General features: G+C 54.6%; 1 protein-coding gene across 1 annotated transcript; it reads left to right on the plus strand.

The window, feature by feature from the left end:
* The first annotated feature begins 8193 nt into the window (after positions 1-8193).
* Positions 8194-9269, plus strand: LOC119251252 (lactosylceramide 4-alpha-galactosyltransferase-like). Its single transcript, XM_037518637.1, is given in 2 exon segments — positions 8194-8389; positions 8392-9269. Coding segments are annotated over 2 exon segments (1074 nt in total).
* Positions 9270-21111: the final 11842 nt, after the last annotated feature.

The raw sequence follows: 21111 nt of genomic DNA on the forward strand, positions 1-21111 counted from the left end.
TAAAAATCCCTCCCTGATAAGGGAGTTGGGCAGCTGGGGTAATAAGGAAGTGTTAGGGGGAAAGGATGTCCTGAGCAAATTCTATACAGGCTTTGTAGACACTACCCCCACTGCAGACCAAAGCCATCAGGACACTGGGAAAGACAAATCCCATCACCACCAAAGGGAAGGTGGCTGGGACCTGAGGGTGGGGTTAAGCAGCCAGGTTGGTATAAAACCAAACAGGGTCTCTCTCTTGCTCGCCTCCTGGCTTCACAGCTGGTGGCTCGTGGCCAGCTCTGAGAGTGCCATTTGGGATTCTAGGTCGGCGGATCTGGTAGGACGCATTTAAGACTTTATGTCCCACTTTTCTCCTGAGTTGTACATTTCCTCATTTGCCCTTCCCTTTTATTAACCTTTCGTGTGTGCCTGCAGTACAGTATTAATAAGTCCCTCTAAGCCTGCAGGTGAGGACCCACAGTCAGGCACCCCGTTTTGTATCGGGGCTGCCCTGGAACAGAAGGAATGAGAGAATATAGAGTTGGAATAAGAACAGGGTAGAGGTTGGGTGGATGGATATTTTTGTGGTTTTCCATCTACTCCTACTATATTTTGTGAGGAAGGGAAGGGAGGTCCAGAATGCTGGGTGAGTACAGAGTAAGTGGCTCCTATATCAGTCAGAAAATTAATATTCTTTTTTTTAATTTAAATTTTATTTTTATATTCCCCCATACAATTACAACCCCCTTATTTTTACCCCAAGCCCTCCTTTCCCCGCCCCCCACCCCCCATAGAGTGTCTCTTGTTCATAGTTGTTTGTTGATTTTGATATTTTCCTTCTTACAGTTATTCTTTTTCCTGGCCCCTTATTTAAGTTTTCTAGATTCCTGCTATGAGTGAGACCATCTGGCATTTTTCTTTTTCTTTCTGGCTTATTTCGCTGAGCATGATCCCTTCCAGCTCCATCCATGTTGCTGCAAATTGCATGTGTTTATCTTTTTTGAATGCTGAGTAATATTCCATGGTGTATATGTACCACATCTTCTTGATCCAGTCATCTGTTTTTGGGAATTTGGGTTGTTAACAAAGCTTACCTATTGTAAATAGTGCTGCTATAAACATAGGGGTGCAGGTGTTCTTTGGAATGGATGTTTCTGTGTCCTTTGGGTAAATACGTAGGAGTGGAATTGCTGGATCATATGGAAGCTCTATGTTTAGTAGGTCCAGAAATCTCCACACAGCTCTCCATAGTTTGCACTCCCACCAACAGTGCAGGAGAGTTCCTTTTTCTCCACATCCTCGCCAACATTTGTAGTTGCTAGTTTTTTTAATATGTGCCATTCTCTCTGGTGTGAGAGGGTAGCTCATTGTAGTTTTGATTTGCATTTCCCTGATTACAAGTGATGTTGAACATTTAGAAAATTAATATTCTTACCTGCAACATCCAGGGTTACCCCAGGCTCAGCCATGGAGACAGTCAGCTGGGGAGCCGGCATCGTCCTTGGGCCCTGTCACTCATTGTCCAGGAGGCGGGCTGGCAGCTGAGAGACTGGTCCCTCCTCCCTTCGGAGAAGGGGGCAATCCCTTTTCCAGTGGCCTTCCTTTTTGCAGGAGGGGCACGGCCCAGGTGGATTTCTGGGTTGTGTACAGTTTGTGCTGCTCAGTCCAGTCTTGTTGTACCTGCAGCACGGGGCCGTCGAAGCTCCTCTGTTCTCTCTTCCAGGCAGGTCAGTCTTCTGTCTTGCTGTGCCTGGGGAAGCCTGGTCTGCAGGGCGCCGGCAATGGCGGCGCCTATTGATTGAGCTGCCTTTTCTCACTCACCACAGCCTTCATTTCCTTCTCCAACCCTGAACTTTGGTCCCTGTTATTAAAGATTTTAAAAGCCACTTCTAAAAGCTCGTGTGGCAGAGTTTGGGGTCCCATGGGTAGTTTTTGGAGTTTTCTGCGAATATCTGGTAGACTGACTAATAAAATGAGTCCCCAGAATCACCTCGCCCTCTCCCGTATTAGGATCCCTGTCGTTTCTTCTTCCTGAAAATTGCTGCAGGACCATTGTGAATTCTCCCATTTAGCGTGATAACTAGCTCTCCTTGGCTCACTTAGTGGTATTTAGCCTGAAATCTCATTGTCTGATGTTAAGATTATGACTCCAGCATTGTTTTGTTTGTAATTTTCTTTATACTTCTGCCCATTCTTTTACTTGAAACCATTTAAAAATCACTGTTTGAGGGCCTCCCCAGTGGCGCAGTAGTTGAGCGCTGGGTTGCAAAGCTGCCCGCAGCCTCTGCAGTGTCAGCTTGATCCCTGGCCGCCAGGCAAGTGTCCCACATGGTGCGCAGACCTCTCCTGCCGTGCCCGCTGCTCCCCTCAGCAGTGTCTTTCATCAGTCTGCCTGTTCTGTTCCCCGCTCTGGTTCTGGTGGATTCTCTCACCCTCCCGCACCTCGTACTCTACCCAGTGCTTATATAAATAAATAAATAAATCTTAAAAAAATCACTGTTTGAGGTATACTCTTTCAGACCTTGTTTTTCCTTAGGATCTAAACTAAAAATCTTTTGTCAAATATAATGGAGTGTAACCGTTTATATTTCTGAAATAGAACAGCCTCTTCTGCCTTGTCCCCTCGTGCAGGCTTTGGAGGGACTATATTCTTTTTTTTTTTCCCAAATGAGGTTTTTTTTTAAGATTTTTTTATTTATGCATACAAGAACTGGGGTACAGGCCAGAGGTGTTGGGGGGTGGGAGGATCCACCAGAGACAGAGTGGGGAGAAAAACAGACTGAGTGAATGAAGTACACTACTGCAGGGAGCAGCAGGAGAGTCAAGAGAGGTCTGCTGCACCATGTGGATAGCTCCCTGGCCTGGGATCCAGCTTGTGCTGCAGTGGATAGCTTCATAGGTTTTGTCTTAATGAATCCCTTGCACCCCCAGGGGATGGGTAACCATCCACCCAAAGGGGACTGGCCCAGAGCAAGGCCCGAAAGCTGCCCCAAGTCCAAAGCACCTCTCAGTGGGGACCCACAGAAAAGGATCAGAAACAGCCAGACAAGTCTGGGAGGAAAAGAGCAAAATGAAAACCGATATAAAAGCTGCCATTTTCACCTCCCCATGGGTCTCACCCATATCTGTGTCACCCAGTCCACGACCAAAAGGCAAGTGCAGTTTCTTCACTTGTCTCTTGGCTCCATATGCCTCCTCCAGGTCTCCTTCTGGCTCCATCCTGCTTCCTTCCTTTCCAGTCTCCTCTGCAGCCTCTTCTCCCTGCTCAGCTCCACCCTCCTGGGGGCGGGGGGGGGCAGGGAACCTGGACCTTCCCCTTTCCTGGGGACCCCCCTGCTTCAAGACCTCTTTCACATGTTATCTGTTTTTGCTTCTGAAATCCTTTGAGATCTAATTCTTTCAGCAATGTGTGCTCACTTTTCTCTTGAAATCTCTTCCTATTGGTGGAGTCTGTTCCTTGTCTGTTCCTTGTAAGTTGGCCTTCCCTTCTGAAATGCTTTAGTCTATTTTAGTTCTTTCTTTCTCACACACCACCCTCATGTCCGCCCGCCCTTTATCTGTTCCTTTCTTTCTTTTTTTTGTTTAATTACATCTGTTGTTTTTTTTTTAAGATTTATTTATTTATACAAGCTCTGGGTACAGTCAGAAGAACGGGAGGGTGAGAGAATTCACCAGAGCCAGAGCGGGGAGTAGAACAGGCAGAGGGACCGAAGCACACTGCTGAGGGGAGCAGCGGGCGGCAGGAGAGGTCTGTGCGCCATGTGGGACCCTCCTCTGGTGGCCGAGAAGCAGCCAGGGATCGAACTGGCACTGAAGAGGCTGCGGGCAGCTTCACAACCCAGCGCTCAACCACTGTGCCACAGGGTAGGCCCTTTATCTTTTTCTTTCTAACCTAGTTCTTGTATTTCTGCTTTTGACTCTTCAACTAGAATTTCATTTCCATTTTTTTTTTGTCAATTCATGCTGTAGTTTGGATTAATTTTTGTTTTGTTTTGTGACAATATTTTGTAGTGAATTTTCCTCACATATAAGGGAGTATTAGTGTTCCTTTCCCCTGTCTGTCTTGTAACATCTTTGCATGCGTAGTATATTTAGTGCTTTAAAAAAAGGGCTTTTTTCTGTATTTGAATTACTTGGATTTTCCTGGACCAGCAGTTAGCAGGAAGTTTTGGTGGAAATTGGGAGAGAGGCCAGATATTTCTGGAGGCTTCTCTGCTGAAAGCTCTCTCTTATTCCTTTGGTAAGGGCTCTTCCCCCTGTCCACACCTCTTTTGCTTTCCAGAACCCAACCTGGCTGCCTTCTAACTTGTCAACTTCTTTTTAGAAGGGGTTGCTTCTGAGACATTCCACTGCTGGGCCGCTCTGCACCCCATTCTCCCCACCTCACTGCCAAAGCTGCTGGCATGCTGGGCTTTGGGCCATGCTTACATGTGATTTTCCCCTGGCCCTGGTCTCCCGAAAGCTGTAGGTTGTGGTTTATTTTTGCTTGTCCCTGCTGCTCCCTAGGACATCAGGGGAAGAGAAAAGATTCAACCCGAGAATCTGCCTTATTCCTAACAGTAAAAGAAATGTCTGTCTCCCCAACTTTACTATTTGTATAGCCCCCGAAGAGCAAACACTGCCTCCCTGATTCCTGGCTTTGAAGGAGGAACAGATTGTAAAAACAGGCATTCTTACAAAGATCACCACTTGCTGGTCACTATCACACTTACTTCTTGCATAGAAATCATAATTTATGCCCTAAAAGATCGGCGGGTATGGGGAGGTGGCCAGGGAACAGGACAGTGAGCCCTCCAGCAGGATTTAAAAGCTCTAGACATTCACTTTATTTTATATTGAACAGCGTCTGAATTTCATGACCAAAAAGCTCCCCCACCCCTCAATTTTATGGATGAAGAAGCTGAGATGCAGGCATGGGCGCAGGTCATGTGGGTTATTAGTGGCAGATCTACTGCTGTCAGGAGGAAGCTGCCTTTCTGGCCCAGTGACCTTCCTCAGATACGTCACACTTCTCTGAGCCTCAGGTATCTGCTCGTTTGAACTTATCAAGGAGCTGATCAGCCCTTGCCCTGTGTCTCCAGCTCAGAACTTTCGGTTGCTCCCACCCTCCCCTCACCCTCTTCCTTTGTGTAGAAGGAATCTGAGGCCCAGAAAAGGAAAATGACTTGCCCAAGGTCACGCGGCCAGCTGCGAGCAGGTTTGGGCAGAGCCAGAAGCAAACGCCAGCCCCAGCACCTCTGGCCGCCTCTGACAAGTCACTTTTCTGAAAATTGAACAAGAGCTGCCGTTGGCTGGAAAAGCGCCACCCACCCTCCCCGGCGCTCAATGTGAACTCAGATGACATGGCCGGGCCAGGGCCTCCTGGCTGCAGTGGGGCTTTGTGGCCAAGTGCAAGAGCACAGCAGGGCCCACCACCCCATCAGCACGAAGATGCCACCACCGAGTTACCCAGCTCTGAGCCTTGCGGGTTTCCTCTCCCTGGCATGGGGTGCTGGTGCCCTTCAGAGACAAGTGCTCACCCGTGGCTTGGGGAGCAGCTTCCTTGGGGTGTACAGACAATGTGGCCATGCCTCTTTCCCCCCATCTCCTGCCCTGCTAGCCCCCGGGCCAGCTGTCCTCTCGGGAGGTTCTGCCCCCACCCCTCACCCCCCTCTCACGTCTTAGCCCCCTGGGAAGGGGCATATCTGCCTGGCTGATGCCCCCATCGTGATGGTCAGTGGCCAGAATTGAATCATATGCCCACCCCAGAGCTAGAGAGTAGGGTCTGTGGGGTACAGGGGTTCCCTAAGGAGTGAGGATGCTGTTATGAAGGGAAGGGGGTGGGCGCAGGTAGCCTCACACAGGAGCCTCGCACAGGTGCTCTCGTGTGCTGAGTCATCGCACCTCCCCCATATTCACAGGCCAGGTAACATAGCCATGTACTGTTCTGGATGCCTCTCCTCATGGGATTATGCTCCCAGTAAACCCCAGAACGCGACACCCGACACGCAATGTGAAATGTCACTGCTGTGGCATGAGCTCTAGAGGGGAGACTGGGTCTTGGGCTCCAGCACCAAATATGGAGCTACCCAAGTCTGCTCCCTTGGCTTAGGTGGAAGCAACAGCCGCACCACGAGACCCCACCCTGCACCATGGCTGCGTCGGGTCAGCCCATACCAGGCCACAGCCAGGGCCATCCAGCTGTGTGTCCACTCCTGGGTGTGCTTCACCTTGGTTTAAAAATGCCCCAAACTGGGCCTCCCTGGTGGTCTAGGGATTAAGTCAGCACTGTCACCACTATGGCCTGAATTTGATCCGTGGCCAGGGAGCTACCCACATGGTGCAGCAGCCCTCTCTTGTCTCCCCACTGCTCCCCTCAGCAGTGTGTTTCAATGGATCTGCCTGTTCTGCTCCCCACTCTGTCTCTGGTGAGTCCTCTCATCCCCTGCACCTCTGGCCTGTATTTCAGTGCTTCTACACACACACAAAAACAATGCTCAGAACCATCTAAAAATGCTCAGGGCCAAAATAATGTGTCTCCCCATAGAGGAGAACTGGGGCTGGGTACCCAGGTTTATAGCACAGCTGTGCCCCTCCCAACCCCCGCTCACCCAGTTTCCTCACTCACTTGCTCAATAGCTCACTTGTTCACTCAATGGTTTGCTTGTTCACTGACTCACGCAGTCGTTGGTTTACCCGTTGATGTGCTGCTTCACCCCTCACTCCTACCTCACACAGGAGCTTCACGCAGGAGCCTCACGCAGGTGCTCTCGTGTGCTGAGTCATCGCACCTCACTCCATACTCACAGGCCAGGTAACATAGCCACACACTGTTCTGGATGCCTGTCTTCATGAGGTTATGCTCCCAGTAAATCCCAGAAGTGTACACCCAGACATGTGGTGTGTAGCGTCACTGCTGTGGCGTGAGCTCAGAGGAGGCTGTGACGCGAAGGGGGTTGGCATTTATGGGAGCTGGAGTGGGCCCTGGCAGAAATATGATTTTTTCAGGGGCTGCCAAGATCCCAGCCCCCCTTCTGGGGAGGCCCTGCCTATACCCCTAGCTCTGCACCTAAGCATGACCCTGCTCCAGACCCCAGTCTGGAACCCGAGTCCCTGCTCCTTCGGGAGATGATTTTTTGAATGAAGACATGCGGTCAGGGGCAGCCTGGAGGCCTGAGACAGCAGCCGGGGTGGGTTTGAGAAAGAGCAGGAGGCTGGGAGACGGGGCAGAGAAGAGGCCAGGGGAAAAGTGGGGTGTGTGGACACAGGACCTGGGAACCGGCGCCCCACGCCCTCGGGGTCTGCAGAGGAGTGGCTCGGCCTCGCTTGTACTTTAGATGCATGTCTCTGACTACTGAGTGAGTCGATGAGAAGAAGCCCGTTCCCTGTGTGCCTACTGTGTGCCAGGCACTGAGCTGAGCAGCAGGGAGGGGGTCCCTCTGGCGAAGCCCCTCTCAGCATCCCACAGAGGTGCCTCCCTGGAAGGCACCTTCTCCCGGCCACCGGTCCTTTGCTCGCTTGTGTGTTCCAGGCAGTCAGGGGACAGGCCCCAAGCCTGTCTTATTCTCTTAAGACACCTGGGCTGTTGCCCAGTAGGGATCACCCTAAGGACAAAACAGGGTCATGGGCAGTCTCCCTGTTCTCTTCCTTCCAGACCTTTGTCTGTGAGAAGCAAAGTCTAGGCCAAGGGCTGGGGAAACCAGCCTGGGCAAGGCTTCTGGACTGGGTAGGCATCCCCACGTAGCTGGAACACACCACCCTGATTGTCAGTGAGCTTGCCATGCTGGCGCCTTGGCCATGCGGTGCCTAGGCTGGCCCGAGCCCTGGGCCATGCTGGAGGTTCTCCCGGCTGCCAGGAAGTGGGCCCTCTGGGGGCAGTCCCAGGCCTGGTTGGAACTGTGGGCCCTGGGACCACAGTCTGTCCGCCTGGTTCTGACAGCCTCTCACGCACCTGGCTGGCCTGGGCCGTGATGACTGCACTTTGTAGGTGGCACTTGGGAAACTCACAGGGGAGTCCTGCCCAGACCTCGGCCCACGGCCCACTGCCCCCGCTTACAGGAGAGGGAGGACACAGAGTTCTGACCAGGGGTGGAGGGCCCACAGTCACTGTTGGCTCTGGCTGGTCTTGGTGGGGTTCTTGGGTCGTGGAGGCCAGCAGCCTGTCTGAATGTGGTGCCCGTCTCTTGCAGACTGGCCAGTTCCTACAGGAGGCTCCTGGTGTCTTGGGAAGAGACCATGTCCACGTCCCCCCACTGTCTGCCCCGGCAGCTCTGGGGCACCCGACGGGAGTGGGTTTGCACCCTGTTCATGAGCTTCATGTTCATGTTTTTCATCTCCATCATGATCTACTGGCACGTTATGGAAGAGCCCAGGAACCCGAGACAGCTCTCTAGCCTGCCCTTCGACGTGCCCTGCCACCGCCTCCAGCCCCCGCCCCGTCCCCCAGCAGCCCCCCTCCCCGCAACATCTTCTTCGTGGAGACTTCCGACCGCACCGACCCCACCTTCCTGTTCCTGTGCTCGGTGGAGTCAGCCGCGCGCGCGCACCCCGAGGCCAGCGTGCAGGTCCTGATGCAGGGGCTGCGGGGCGGCGACGCCTCCCTGCCCCAGCACCAGGGCCTGTCGCTGCTGCGCAGCTTCCCCAACGTGCAGCTGCGGGCGCTGGACCTGCCCGAGCTACTCCAGGGCACGCCCCTGGCGGCCTGGCACGCGGCGGCCCAGCAACGCTGGGAGCCCTACCGGCTGGCGGTGCTGTCCGACGCCACGCGCCTCGCGCTCCTGTGGAAGTTCGGCGGCATCTACCTGGACACCGACTTCATTGTCCTCAAGAGCCTCCTGAACCTGACCAACGTGCTGGGCAAGCAGTCCCGCGACGAGCTCAACGGCGCCTTCCTGGCCTTTGAACGCCACCACGAGTTCCTGGCGCTGTGCATGCGCGACTTCGTGGCGCACTACAACGGCTGGGTCTGGGGCCAGCAGGGCCCGGAGCTGCTCACGCGCGTCTTCAAGAAGTGGTGTACCATGCGCAGCCTGGGCGACAACAGCACCTGCCACAGCAACACCACCTGCCGCGGCGTCAGCGTGATACCCTGTGATGCCTTCTACCCCATCCCCTGGCCGGACTGGCAGAGGTACTTCAAGGACATCAGCCCCATGGAGCTGCCGCGCCTCTTCCACGCCACCTACGCCGTGCACGTGTGGAACAAGATGAACGAGGGCAAGCACCTCAAGGCCACCTCCCGGTCACTGCTGGGCCAGCTCCAGGCGCGCTACTGCCCCACCACCCACGCAGCCATGAGGATCGGTGTCTGATGGTAGCGCGGCACCCCACCCCAAGGGAAAAGGGTCTCCGCCTTTCTTACTGGGGACATGGAGATGAGGCCAGGCAACTGTCAGTGCCCTGGAGAGGACAGACGATGAAGTTCTCTGCCATTAATGGAGACCCGAGTCTAAATGAAGCTGCAGCAGGAGGAGGCTGGGGAGAGCCATCGAGAGCAGCGCTGCCTCCCACTCTCCCAGCCCACGCTTTTATTAAAGACATGAACAAAGGAACAATAAGGTAGCACACACTTGTGCTTTTGCTTATACAGATTAATAAGTTAGGGCCTCCCCAGTGGCGCAGCTTGCGAAGCTGCCCGCAGCCTCTGCAGTGCCGTTTCAATCCCCAGCCTACAGGGCAAGGGTCCCACATGGCGTGCAGACATCTCCTGCCACCCCTGTTGCTCCCCTCAGCAGTGTACTTCATCAGTCTGCCTGTTCTGTTCCCCGCTCTGGCTCTGGTGAATCCTCTCACCCTCCCACCCTTCTGACTATACCCAGTGCTTGTATAAATAACTAGATAAATCTTTAAAAAAAAGATTAATAAGTTACTGCTGAAAACAAGTTTACCAGGTTAGTAGGGAGCACACGCCAGCACATCCTTAGAGAACAGGAGTCAGTTCTGGGAAGAAGTTCTGTTTTCAGAACTTCCAACATCCTGCAACTCTATATGTGAGTAAACAGGTGTTCTCCAAAGGCTCCAGTTCCCCCAAGGCAGCAGGCTCCCGACATGTCAGCCCAAGGAGTATTCTTGAAGGCACCCTGGGACCTGCTCCTACAAGCCAGTGTGAGACTTGTGGGATGCCCCCTGGGCCAGCAACGCTCTCAGTGGAGGTGACAAGTATGGGGAGGGCCCCCTAACCAGAATCGGCAGGAGTGAACTGGGGGCACATGAGGCTAACATGTCAGTGTAGTTGCTATGTTCTGGCACCTCCTCTGGGCAGGGAGGGGCCCAGAGATGCCTCCTGGGTTGTGCCTCTTGCCTCTTTTGCCTCGTGGCATCATCTTTGCCACCAAATGAGCCAGCCTGGCAGCTGGCACTTAGCGAGTTACATGCAACTCACAGGGAATAGGCTCGGCAAGAACCGGGGTTTGAGCCCTTAGCTGGCTGAGGCTGAGCTCAGCGCGGGAAGGAAGTTGGCCTGGGGAGCTGTCTGGAGGAGCTGAGTCCGCCAGCCAGTGGTGGGGGTGCGGAGGAGCTTCGACTTCCACCACAGTCCAGACTCCTCCCCGGACCCCCCACCTGAACCCCCTGCCCCCCTCAAGCCCGCAGTCACCTTTGCTCCCACAGCCCAGCTGTCCCCTCATTAGGACACCATTTCTTTGACTGAGTCAGCAGGAAACCCGTGGTTTCATCTGAGTCACGCCCTGAGTCTTCAGAACACCACGCCCCTTCCCACTGGGCCAGATGTCTCTGGGTATCCTGGCATCTGGGAGACCCCCGTGTCATGAAGACCCGCTGGGCAGGAGGCCACTGAGGGCCGGCAGCCATGCTTCCTCCGGCCACTAGGCGCGGCGCCGGCGGCGTCAGCCTTGATGCCTGCCTGGGGAAGTCGGGGTGCGGTCCCCTCCAAGCGAACATACTCAAGAAGCGCTCATCTTACTGGGAGGAAACAACAGGGAGAGATGATCATGGAGGCTTAGAGAGAAATGAAGGCCCCCCCCCAAGTGCCTACGTGATCTTATTCTATTCAAAATGGTGATGGGCCCAAACAACGGGTGCTTCACGCTGCTGCAACACTCACCAATGGTCTTGAGGATCCATTTTGTGTTATGTGTATTTTACCACAATCATTTTAAAAATAATAATACTAAAGAGATAGGATGTGAGAGGCAAGGTCAGGAAGCAGACGGGCAAGTCCGTGACTGAACTTGAAATCCACCCAAAGGAGAAGTCTCCATGGGGACAGGAATCCCCAACCTAAATTTCCTCCAGGTTCAGGGAAGTTGAAGCACCTTCCTTTTTTGCTGGCTACCTCCGCTGTTTTAATACCATGAAGCATTCTAAGGACCGACCTTTCTTGGTCACGCAGGACCACGCTGGCTCCAGGGCATACGTGTCAGTTTAACGGGAAATGGTGGTGACTGACAGCCGGGCTGCAGGCACTCTCCTTTATGTCACTCAGTCCTCACTCACTCTGCAGCAGAGGGCTAATCCTCACTCTACTTTGCAAGGTCTCAAAACACCTTCTTATCAGAAAGACTTATCTGTGGTCAATGTCATGTTGACCTGGCCCCTGCCTTACACCTCTGTCCCTGTGGGGACTGCCCTGCCACACTCGTCTCCAATTCTGTCTTGTAGCTGGGACACCAGGCCCCATTCCCTCCATTCCCTCCCTCCATCCCAGTCTGCTTTTGTCTCTCCTAGCCCCATGTTCCCTGTTCCCCGCCTCAGGGAAGCCCCTGCTTGCCTCAGATGAGCTGATATTCCTGGAATCTTTCAGGAAATCTTAGAAATGAGGTGAATTCAAACCTGGATATTTCTTTACCAGGAAACTCCAATCCTACCCATTCTAGGAAAACAAATAAATATATATATATTTTAAATTAGAGTCAATAAAACCCCCAAATGGTTCTGTGATGCTTTGGTAGAAAAGCCAACAACAACAGAGACAGCTTTTCACAGAATGGATTTCTGGTCATTGCAAAATGATCATAAACTGCGCCAACTTCCCATAGAGACTGAAAGGAAAAGGAAAATTCATTGGCAAACAGATGAATTATTATTTATGCATACAAGAATTATTTTATTATTTAATTAAATTATTAAATTATTTATTTATGCATACAAGAACTGGGGTATAGGCCAGAAGTGGTTGGGGGGTGGGTGGGTGAAAGGATTCACCAGAGACAGAGTGGGGAACAGAAGAGGCAGACTGACGAAATACACTGCTGAGGGGAGCAGTGGGCGAGGCAGGAGAGGTCTGCCGCGCCATGTGGGTTGCTCCCTGGCCTGCCGGGGATTGAACTCTTGCTGCAGAGGTTGCGGACTGCTTCCTAGTGTGGAGCCTAACCCCCTGCGCCACCAGGGAGGCCCCAGATGGGCTTTTAAAGCAGTCCAACCCTCAATTCCATTATAGAAAGTCAGAACCGAGGTTGAAGGAATAAAAGTTCACATGAAGGAAGGGAGGAAAAGATCAACCTCCAGTTCAAGGCCTAGAAATTGCTGGAAACCCCAAGCCAGTCCAAACCTTTCCCAGCACAGAGCACAGACTTTCAGGACTGGGAAGGATGACAAAGCCACCGGGCCAGCAGCTTACCCTTCATCTGAAGGTAGTTTTTAAGTCATGATACATCGTCCACTGCAGAAACCCTGAAATTCACAGTGGCTTAGAGAAGGTTGTTTTTTCTTTCTCTCAGGTAAGAGGCCAGAGATGGGCAGTCAGGGCTCAAAGGTTTAGCTACTTCCTGAGTCATCCAAACATCCCAGGGTCTTGCTCCCCTGCTCTACCCCATGACACTCAACTTTCACCTCATGATCCAAAATAGCTGCTCTAGCTCCTGCCATTGCCCCCAAACTCGACAGCAGACCTATCCCAGATTGCTCCTATCATTTTTATCCCACTGTCTAGACCTAGTTACAAGGGGAGCCAGGGGTTCAACTAAAAAGTCTGTGCTGCATAGGACAGAAAATTGGTCTTGGAGAGAAACTGGCCACGTCTGCAGCGAGGGTTCTTGTGAGAACATGCTGGTCCTTCCATGACACACTTTTCCAGAATACACCCACTGAAGTAGGAAGAATGTTGCGTTTTGCTTTATTTGGAACTTGCTGGTATCTTGGGCGCAGTTTCACTTTGTTGTTAATGCCAGAACCATGTCCCAAGACAAAAATGTAATTGTTTTTGACTTTGCTGCTGGTTCAGAGGGTGGGGCCTGGAGTTGGACCAGACAAAAACCATCAGGTTTTATTCTGAACTTTCTTCCTACAAGCTGTACAGCCTTGGGCAAATTACCTATCTGCTTGTGACAGCTGTCCCAGGTGATGACTATGAGATTGCAGGTGGGGTACACGTCTCTCCTGGCACTCGTGAAAACTAGACCGGTGCTGCCGTTTCTGTTAATACTCTGCCCCTGAGCCTCCCATCCTGTCTGTGAAACTCATTTTCCCCAGTTGTAAAATCAGGATGTGGTAGTTAGTGTCCAAAAATGGCTCCAAATGGTTGCTTCCCTCTTCGGACACACCTGCCAGCCCTCCTGTCAAGATGTGGTGATTTCCATCTGACCCCTTGAGCCTGAGTGGGCCGAGGTCTCCACACAGGTGATGGCGCTGGAGTGCGCACCCGGCGGGAGCCAGGCTGAGGAGCACCAAGAGGGTGGGTGTCTCTGGCTCCACGGGAAGGTGTGATGAGCTTATTTGGATAACTCCACAGGCTACCAGGGCCTTAAGGATCTGCTCTGGTACCACTCTTTATGTACGAATTTTGGTAGGAGACTATATAGTCTCAGGTACTACGCTCAGGGACTACAGGTGGCAGGACACAGTATTAGATAGGTTTGTGGGCACCCTGCACTCTCAGGGTGCCCAGGATCCGTGGGCACTGGCCATCCATTAGGACTGTCGCTCCTTCTGTATGAAGCTGACCGCAGAGAGGGGTTGGGGTGTGGGCGCAGGGAGGAGTTTAAACTTGACCCTCTCTGTAAGTTTCCTCAGGGACCTATGTAGCCTGGCCCAAGAGGCACCAGACAGCCGAGGGTGTGGCTGGAGCAGGCAGGGTATGAAGGAAGGCCCAGGGCCGGATGCTGGGGCTGTACCACTTAGGGACCATGGCCGGGACGGGGCCTCTCGGTGCCTGGCGTCTGCGTCTGTACCTTAGGGACCCCCAGGCAAGTCTACGTCCCAGGGTGGTGTGAGCGTGAGATGAGTTAAGACAGCCAGAACAGTCCTCGTAGATGCTGTTGTATGGAGACAGAGCGCCAGAGACGTGTGACTCAGTCTGAACATGTAATCACTGTTGTTAGATACTTAGCCACGCTGACGGCCACCTGCAGGTTTGGCGTTCATGCTTCTCATACATGTGTGGTGCCCACAAGGAGGCGCTCATGCCTGGAAGAGTCCCCTGGAGGTTGTCCAGGTGCCAGGCATCCTCGTGTTCAGAACAGACTGCTCATGGCTATAGCAGACAGGGTTATGACAACGTGTGAAATCTAATTGTGAGACTACATAGTCTCCCACCAAAATTCATACATAAGGAGTGGTACCAGAGCAGATCCTTAAGAAGTCTCTTAGCATAGCTTCAAATTAGCTGAAGCCCGGATATTTTTCCAAAAGAAGTCAGCAGTTTAGTGGTGTTCCCGGTCAACTTTCAGAGCCAGGCGTAGGTTTCTACTTCCGTGTGAGTGGCCTGCATCACACTGCAGGCTTCAGTCTACTTAGGGGTAACATCCAAATCGTGTCTTTCTGTAAATACATGTAAATATATTTTGTGCAGAATACAATTACATTTTGAACTGGATTTGAAAGCTGTGTCAGGTCAGATCATTTGAGGCATGTGTACTGACTGAGGGAGGGCTCTGGTGGGAAGACCCGCTCAGCCTCACGGGGTCCAGAGCACCCATGTGGCACGTCCCCTCCCACCCACTACACTGCTCATGAGCAGCCCCCGCAGATGCGGCCTCGGGGAGTTAGGACAGTGAGTCTCACGTTAAGTCGAAACTGCAGCTTGGGAGCCGAGGGGGAAGGAGAAGCAACTCCAGAGAGCCCCTCCCAGCACCCGGCAGGTGCCTCTGGGTTCCACCTGCCTGCAAGAGCTTCAGGAACCCCCAGGCGTCCCTGTGCGAAACTTGGTCAAGAGAGTCAGCCCTAAAGGCCTTTGTTGCTATGAAACAATTATGTGTGGTTTGCAAATGGTGTTTTGCTGGAGACCACTCTCTCTAGGCACCTCCAGAGCTTGGTGCGCATCTCCAGTCAACTGCAGGTCCTCTGACAGAACCAGAAGTACATTTGCTGGTCCCCCCGTCGGTGGCCATTGTCAGTAGGACAAGGGTCCCGTCAGTACTTTGGCCACGAGGTCAAAAAAACATGGACGCTGTGAAGGCCAGCATTTCAGTCCCAAATTATCCATTAGCCCATTAGCTCTTGGAGCCTATGAATAATGAAAGAGTGCTGTTTTTCTGAAAAATAGGGTCAGCCATATCTTTGGTTCCTGTTTTTATTGAATTCCATTATTTCCAGCATGAAAATGGTGAGCCTGGAACAACGGCTCAGCCTCACGAGTCAGTGTGGTTCCAGGACCGACGCCTGCCTGGGGCTGGTCCTCAGGGAGGATGTGGCTTGAGGGTGCGCTAATCAAGGACTGTTCTGGGGCTGGAGGAGGCTGGGACGGGAGGGTGGAAGTGAACGTGGAAAGTACCAAGAACTGGGATCCAGAAATCTGAACAGGAGGACGTGGATCCAGACGTGGAGGTGGGGCCCGCCGCTCTTTCTCAGGAGAGGGGCGCTGCCCCACCGGGAGCAGGTCCGTCCCTGTGCTCCCAGCGGCAGCCAGAGGCTCGGCCGGCGTCTGTCCCCAGCGAGTTGCTGAGCCTCCCAGGCCAACACGTGTCTTTGAAACCTCACTCTCGTGTGACCCCAGGCTCTCCCTGTCCTGGTCTCTCCGCTGAACAAGGATGGCCATCTGTTCTTCCGAGCAGAGCCGGCCCCGGGCTCCTCCGCTGGCTGCCTCCTGCCACGGGGACAGCCTGCTCATTTTCCAGCTGACATCCACACACGCCTGACCCTGCGTGCTTTCCTTCTCAGAGAGAGAAGGCGAGTGTAATGAGATTTGTCCTTAATGGCCTCTTGCCAGAGCTGCAGAAGCCACGTCCGGAGACCTTGCCTTCCCCCTGTGGCCCCGGAGTCGCCTCCCGTGACGCCAGCTGGCCCCTGTGCTTCTGCTCTGACTCTGCAGAAAGCCTGGTGACATGCAGAGGCCTCTGCTCCATTCTCTGCCCTTGCTGAGACCTGAGCCTTGGAATTTGCCCCCAGCTCTTGACCTCCGTGAACCCCACCTCATTAGGAGCATGCACCTGATGACTGTTATCCCCCTGAGCTGTGGTGAACCCCGAGGTGGCGTCTTCACGTCTCATGACCACCCCTGCCGTCAGCTTGCCCCTCAGCCCCTCTCCTGCTGCAATGCTCTGCTCTCGGTCAGTTTCTCCCACTGTACAGGACCGGACGCTACTGTCGGATGCTGGCCAATGAAGATGTGAACTGGCCCTGAGGGCCAGCCTTAGCCTGAGATGCACACCGGCCACACCCTCCTCACACTCGGGACTGAGAAGCCCCCGGAACTGGCGGCAGCCATGTGACCCCAGCTCTGGCTCCGGGAGCCAGCCAATTAGCACTGTCTACACTGCATGGTCATCACTGGTAGGCTCGGTGCCCCGTGCAACTGTCCCTGCGGGGGTGCCAGGGAGGAACTCCATGATGGGGTCAGTCGTGCTGGCCCAGCTGTGCGATTGCAGCCACCTGCCTGGGCAAGACCAGGCCGCCAGGAAGTGACGTTCTCCACTGCGGAGCAGATGTGATGCTGACACGTGCTGTGCAGACAGACACCCCGGCTCTCCAGTCTCCATACCACGATGGGATTTGTTTTCATTTCTTTCTTTTTTTTTTTTTAAGATTTATTTATTTATTTATACAAGCACTGGGTACAGTCAGAAGCGTGGGAGGATGAGAGAATTCACCAGAGCCAGAGCGGGGAACAGAACAGGCAGACTGACACAACACATTGCTGAGGGGAGCAGCGGGCAGCAGGAGAGGTCTGCACGCCATGTGGAACCCTCGCGGGGGGCTGGGGATTGAACCGGCGCTAAGAGGCTTCGCAACCCAGCTCTCAACCGCTGTGCCACCGGGGAGGCCGGCGACGGGCTTTCTTGTTGCTAGAAAGTCTCTTTGCATAGCATAGAGTCAAGTGAGAGGCGGGTGACCGTCCAGATGGCCTGTCCTCCAGTGGCAACAACATTGTCCAGGTGGATGGAGATTGTCCCTGCCTGCAGCAAGGGACGCGCGGCCTGGGTGTGTGGCACGGCAGTGCCGAGGCCTCCTGTCTGCTCCTGCGTGGGGGCCAGTTCTGGCCACGTGATGCCCCCCAACTTTGAGGGGCTGGGACACACCGTCCCCACGTACCTGTGGGGCAGACGTCAGTAAGGCCTCCAAAGTCACCTTCCTACTCTGTCCTGCAGGTACTTTGAGGAACCGATGGAGTTCAGGACCAGTTCTTTTTCCAGCTGGGGTGACAGTTCAGACGCCTGTTGGAAAAAGGAGAACATCAAAGACAGGGACCCGGTTCTGAAGACCCTGGGCCACCCAGACAGGTGGGTTCAGCACATTGCGGGCCCCCAACACACCCAAACCCCAGCTGCTACGTCTCCAGCTCCTACCAACCCCTAAGCCACGCAGATTCCCCTCAATATTCTTGATGGACAGGGCCGGCGTCCCCTGCCCTGGGGAAACCTAGCCCCCACTTCTTACCCTCCCCCGTGGGAGAAGTTTCAGGCCAAGAGACTTTCGTGGTGCTGAGCTGCCCCACCTGTGGGTCGAGTGACACAGGCACATTGCACGTCCCCCTCACCCTCTTCAGTGAACCCAACCTCGGATGGAGGGATGGAGGGATGGGTGGGTAGGTGGGTGGGTGGCACCTCCTTGTGGGCCCCGGGACTCCCACAGAGGCAGCCTCATCTGTGGGTGATTTCTGTTGGGGGGTTGAAAGCTCCAGCTCAGCGTCTTGCTGACACTCTCCCTCTGGGCCGGTTCTGCTCTCAGGCCTGCTGCTCGCCACAATCCAGACTACGAGCCTGCTGTGAGGACCGATGAGGCCCAGAAGAAGTTTGGTAACTCAAAGCCATTTCATCAGACGTGTACTTTGGGAGACAAGCCCAAGCTGACCTAAGTGTCCGGAGAGCATCTCTGGGCCCCACAGCAGCCAACAGGTGGCGTGAGCAATGCGGGCGGGAGCAAGGGGCACCCACTGGCGGGGATGCGGGCTGCCAGGTCTCTGGGCCAGCGCTGAGCCAAGCTTCACACCCGGGTGCTTGGCTCACCAGCCCCTCGACCTGGGGAGTGTCAGGCCGTGAGGCGGTGCGCCCCTGTTCCCCTTACTCCTTTCCCAGCGCTTTGAATAGTCTTCCCTTTGCGCTTTGGGATGCATTTCACGCAGCCTTTGTTTTCTGCTGTGTTGTGTTTTACATGATGTTTAAGAGTTGACGTGTGTCTGCACAGTTTTGGGGGCGAACACCTGTGTTTTCAGGTTGTCGCTTCTTGTCTCAGAAACGGTGGAGTCCATCTCAGTGGGGCTTGCTGAGCAGAAGACTCCAGGGCAAGTGTCTCGGCCCCTCCTGACCCCAGGCCCTGGGTCCCCAGAGACACGATTGACAGCTGCTGAGCCTGTCGCGGGACTCTGAGCCCAGGGGAGCCTGTGGTTCGTGGCAGAGAACTGTCCCTTGGTTCTGAGGGTGCTTGGCGCTCCTTGGTGCTTTGACTGTCCCCAAGTCGGCCTCATGTGGAGCCGAGTTTGGCCACCCCGTGTGAGGCCTGGGGGAACTGGCAGCCGTCCCCACTGGGTGAGTGCAGCTGCTCAGCCACCTCACTCTCTGGCCCTCTGGTGTCCCCTCCACGGCTGTCACTGGCCGCTGGCCGGGGGTCCCAGACACACTAGGCCGTGGGAACTTGCAGCCATGTTAAAGTACACCTGGGGTGCCAAGTCCCCCAGGGCCCCCCTCCCCCAGAGAGCACCCTGGCCCTCCCCCAGCCCAGATGGTTCGGACAGTGGTCATCCTCCCTCTGCATCTTCCAGCAAGCTCATCGTAAACACTGCCGTAATAACCGCCCTAACTATAAGCGCATTGAACAGCTCTTATTAAATATTTACTTTTTGATTAGAGCACATATCAGCAAGGAACAAAGGTTGGTTTTAGAAGACCATTCTGTGTTCCTTATCTTGGCACGTTTCCCCACCTGTGAAAGGTCGGAGTCTCTGGTAGATCCTCTTGCCTCAACTGTGGTTTCACTGGGGTGGGGGAAGGGCAGCTCCACATGTGAGTCCCTCCAGGTAAGGGAGATGCGCCTCCTGGGGCGGCCTTCTCCTGGCTGTACCTGTGCCTGCACGGAGGACCGCAGAATGATCCAGCACCCCAGGAATGAACTGAGCCTGGCTCAGGCCCACAGTCAGCCCGGCACGGCACTGTGGTCACTCTCAGCGCAGGGTCACGGCAGGATGGGCACTGCCCAGCACAGGAGCCATGCAGGGCACTGGCTGCACTCACCCCGGCTCCTCCTGATGATGTGGGTCTTGTCACCGGACAAGGGAGCGGATCCAGGTTCCCTAAGCCCGACCTTACCCTCAGCATCACAGGTGCTTAAGCTGGAAGCAAGCCAGTTGCCGTCGCTGCTCTGCCCGTGGGGATCAGTGGGAGGGGTCGGGCCTGCTCCCAAACATGGGAAAGGGCTCTTGAGACCCACTGGTCAAGACTGAAAGAGAACCCACGACTGAGGGGGCAGGCAAGGAGTGGGGGTCACTGATCAGCAAAAGGCCGGGGGATGCGCTCCCAGGAGACCTGTCTGGGCACGAGAGACCCTCTGTGGTGCTGTAGGAAGGCGTCTGCGTGGGTCGGTTTTTTTATTTTTTTAAGATTTTTAATTTATTTTTATGTAGAGGAACTGGGGTGCAGGCCAGAAGTGTGGAGGGTGAGAGGATTCCCCAGAGACAGAGTGGGGGAGCAGAACAGGCAGATCTACTGAAATCCACTGCTGAGGGGAGCAGCAGGCAAGATAGGAGAGGTCTGCTGCGCCGTGTGGGTAGCTCCCTGGCCGGGGATTGAACTCATGCTGCAGAGGCTGTGGCTAGCTTGAGAGCGCTGAGACTTAACCTCTGTGCCCTGCATGGGTTTTAGGGCTGGGGTGGCTCAAGTGCCCTCGTCCATCTGAGTGTGTCCACTCTCAGTGCTGACTGTGAGCGCCAGTCCCGTGGCGTGAGCGTGCCGGGCGTGTAAGGTCTGAAGATTTAACCTGGCGTGGAGGCCCCAGGGTCTGTAACTCCTTTGATCCGTAACAGCCACTTGATAAGTGGTAACGGCGCGCGGGAGCGCGACCTCAGTGATGGAAACCACTGACCGAGGTGCTGGTAGCAGCTGTGCCAGGCCCCTTGGTCGAGTCCCACGGGCCCCTTGCTGTTCCATCTGAGCCTGCCCACCCAGAGTGAGGTGCTGCGGCCGCCGCCCTTCAGCCCCACAAGTGCCCACCCGAGCCCCGAGTGCCTTCTGTGGCTTCTTGTTTGCTCGTGTTGCTGGACCTCGGGCTCCCGAGACCTTGGCCAGTCTCTTCTTTCCTTCTTGCTCTGACCCAGAGTCCAGCAGTGGGGACTTTGGGGCCCACGAGCCTCAGAAGCTCTGACCTCGGCCTGGCCAGGAGCTGCTGGTGATTTGCGGGTGTGTCTGTCCCGCACCGAGGCTGGGGGGCGCTGTGGCCCAGGCTCCATGCCACCAGCCGGGTCCCTCTGTAGCCCTCAGTGTCCGCTGGGCCGGCCTTGCTTCCGCATCTGGCTCATCGGCCCTGCCCTCTCAGTTCATTTTCTCTTGACTTGTTTTCATTTCAGGGAGATTAGTACACGATGGTCTACTGAAAATTCGTTGTTTGGATGAAGTGCCGGGAGCCGTACTGGGCACCTTCAGTGTGCGGCCCCGCGGTCCCGCCCAGGCCAGCCTCTCTGTGCCCCTGGCCACAGCCACAGCCCTGCCTGGGCCTCCCCTCCTGCCTCTGGGCTTGGCGTCCTCCCACGTCCCCCCAGAGGCCAGTCTAGTCATCCTTTGTTTCAAATCCACCCCTGGCTTCGGGCATGGCCCCGCCACCAAGTCATCCACC

This window comes from Talpa occidentalis, unplaced genomic scaffold (assembly GCF_014898055.3).
Source record: "Talpa occidentalis isolate TD23 unplaced genomic scaffold, MPIMG_talOcc4v2.1 talOcc4.2, whole genome shotgun sequence".
Classification (NCBI taxonomy): domain Eukaryota; kingdom Metazoa; phylum Chordata; class Mammalia; order Eulipotyphla; family Talpidae; genus Talpa; species Talpa occidentalis.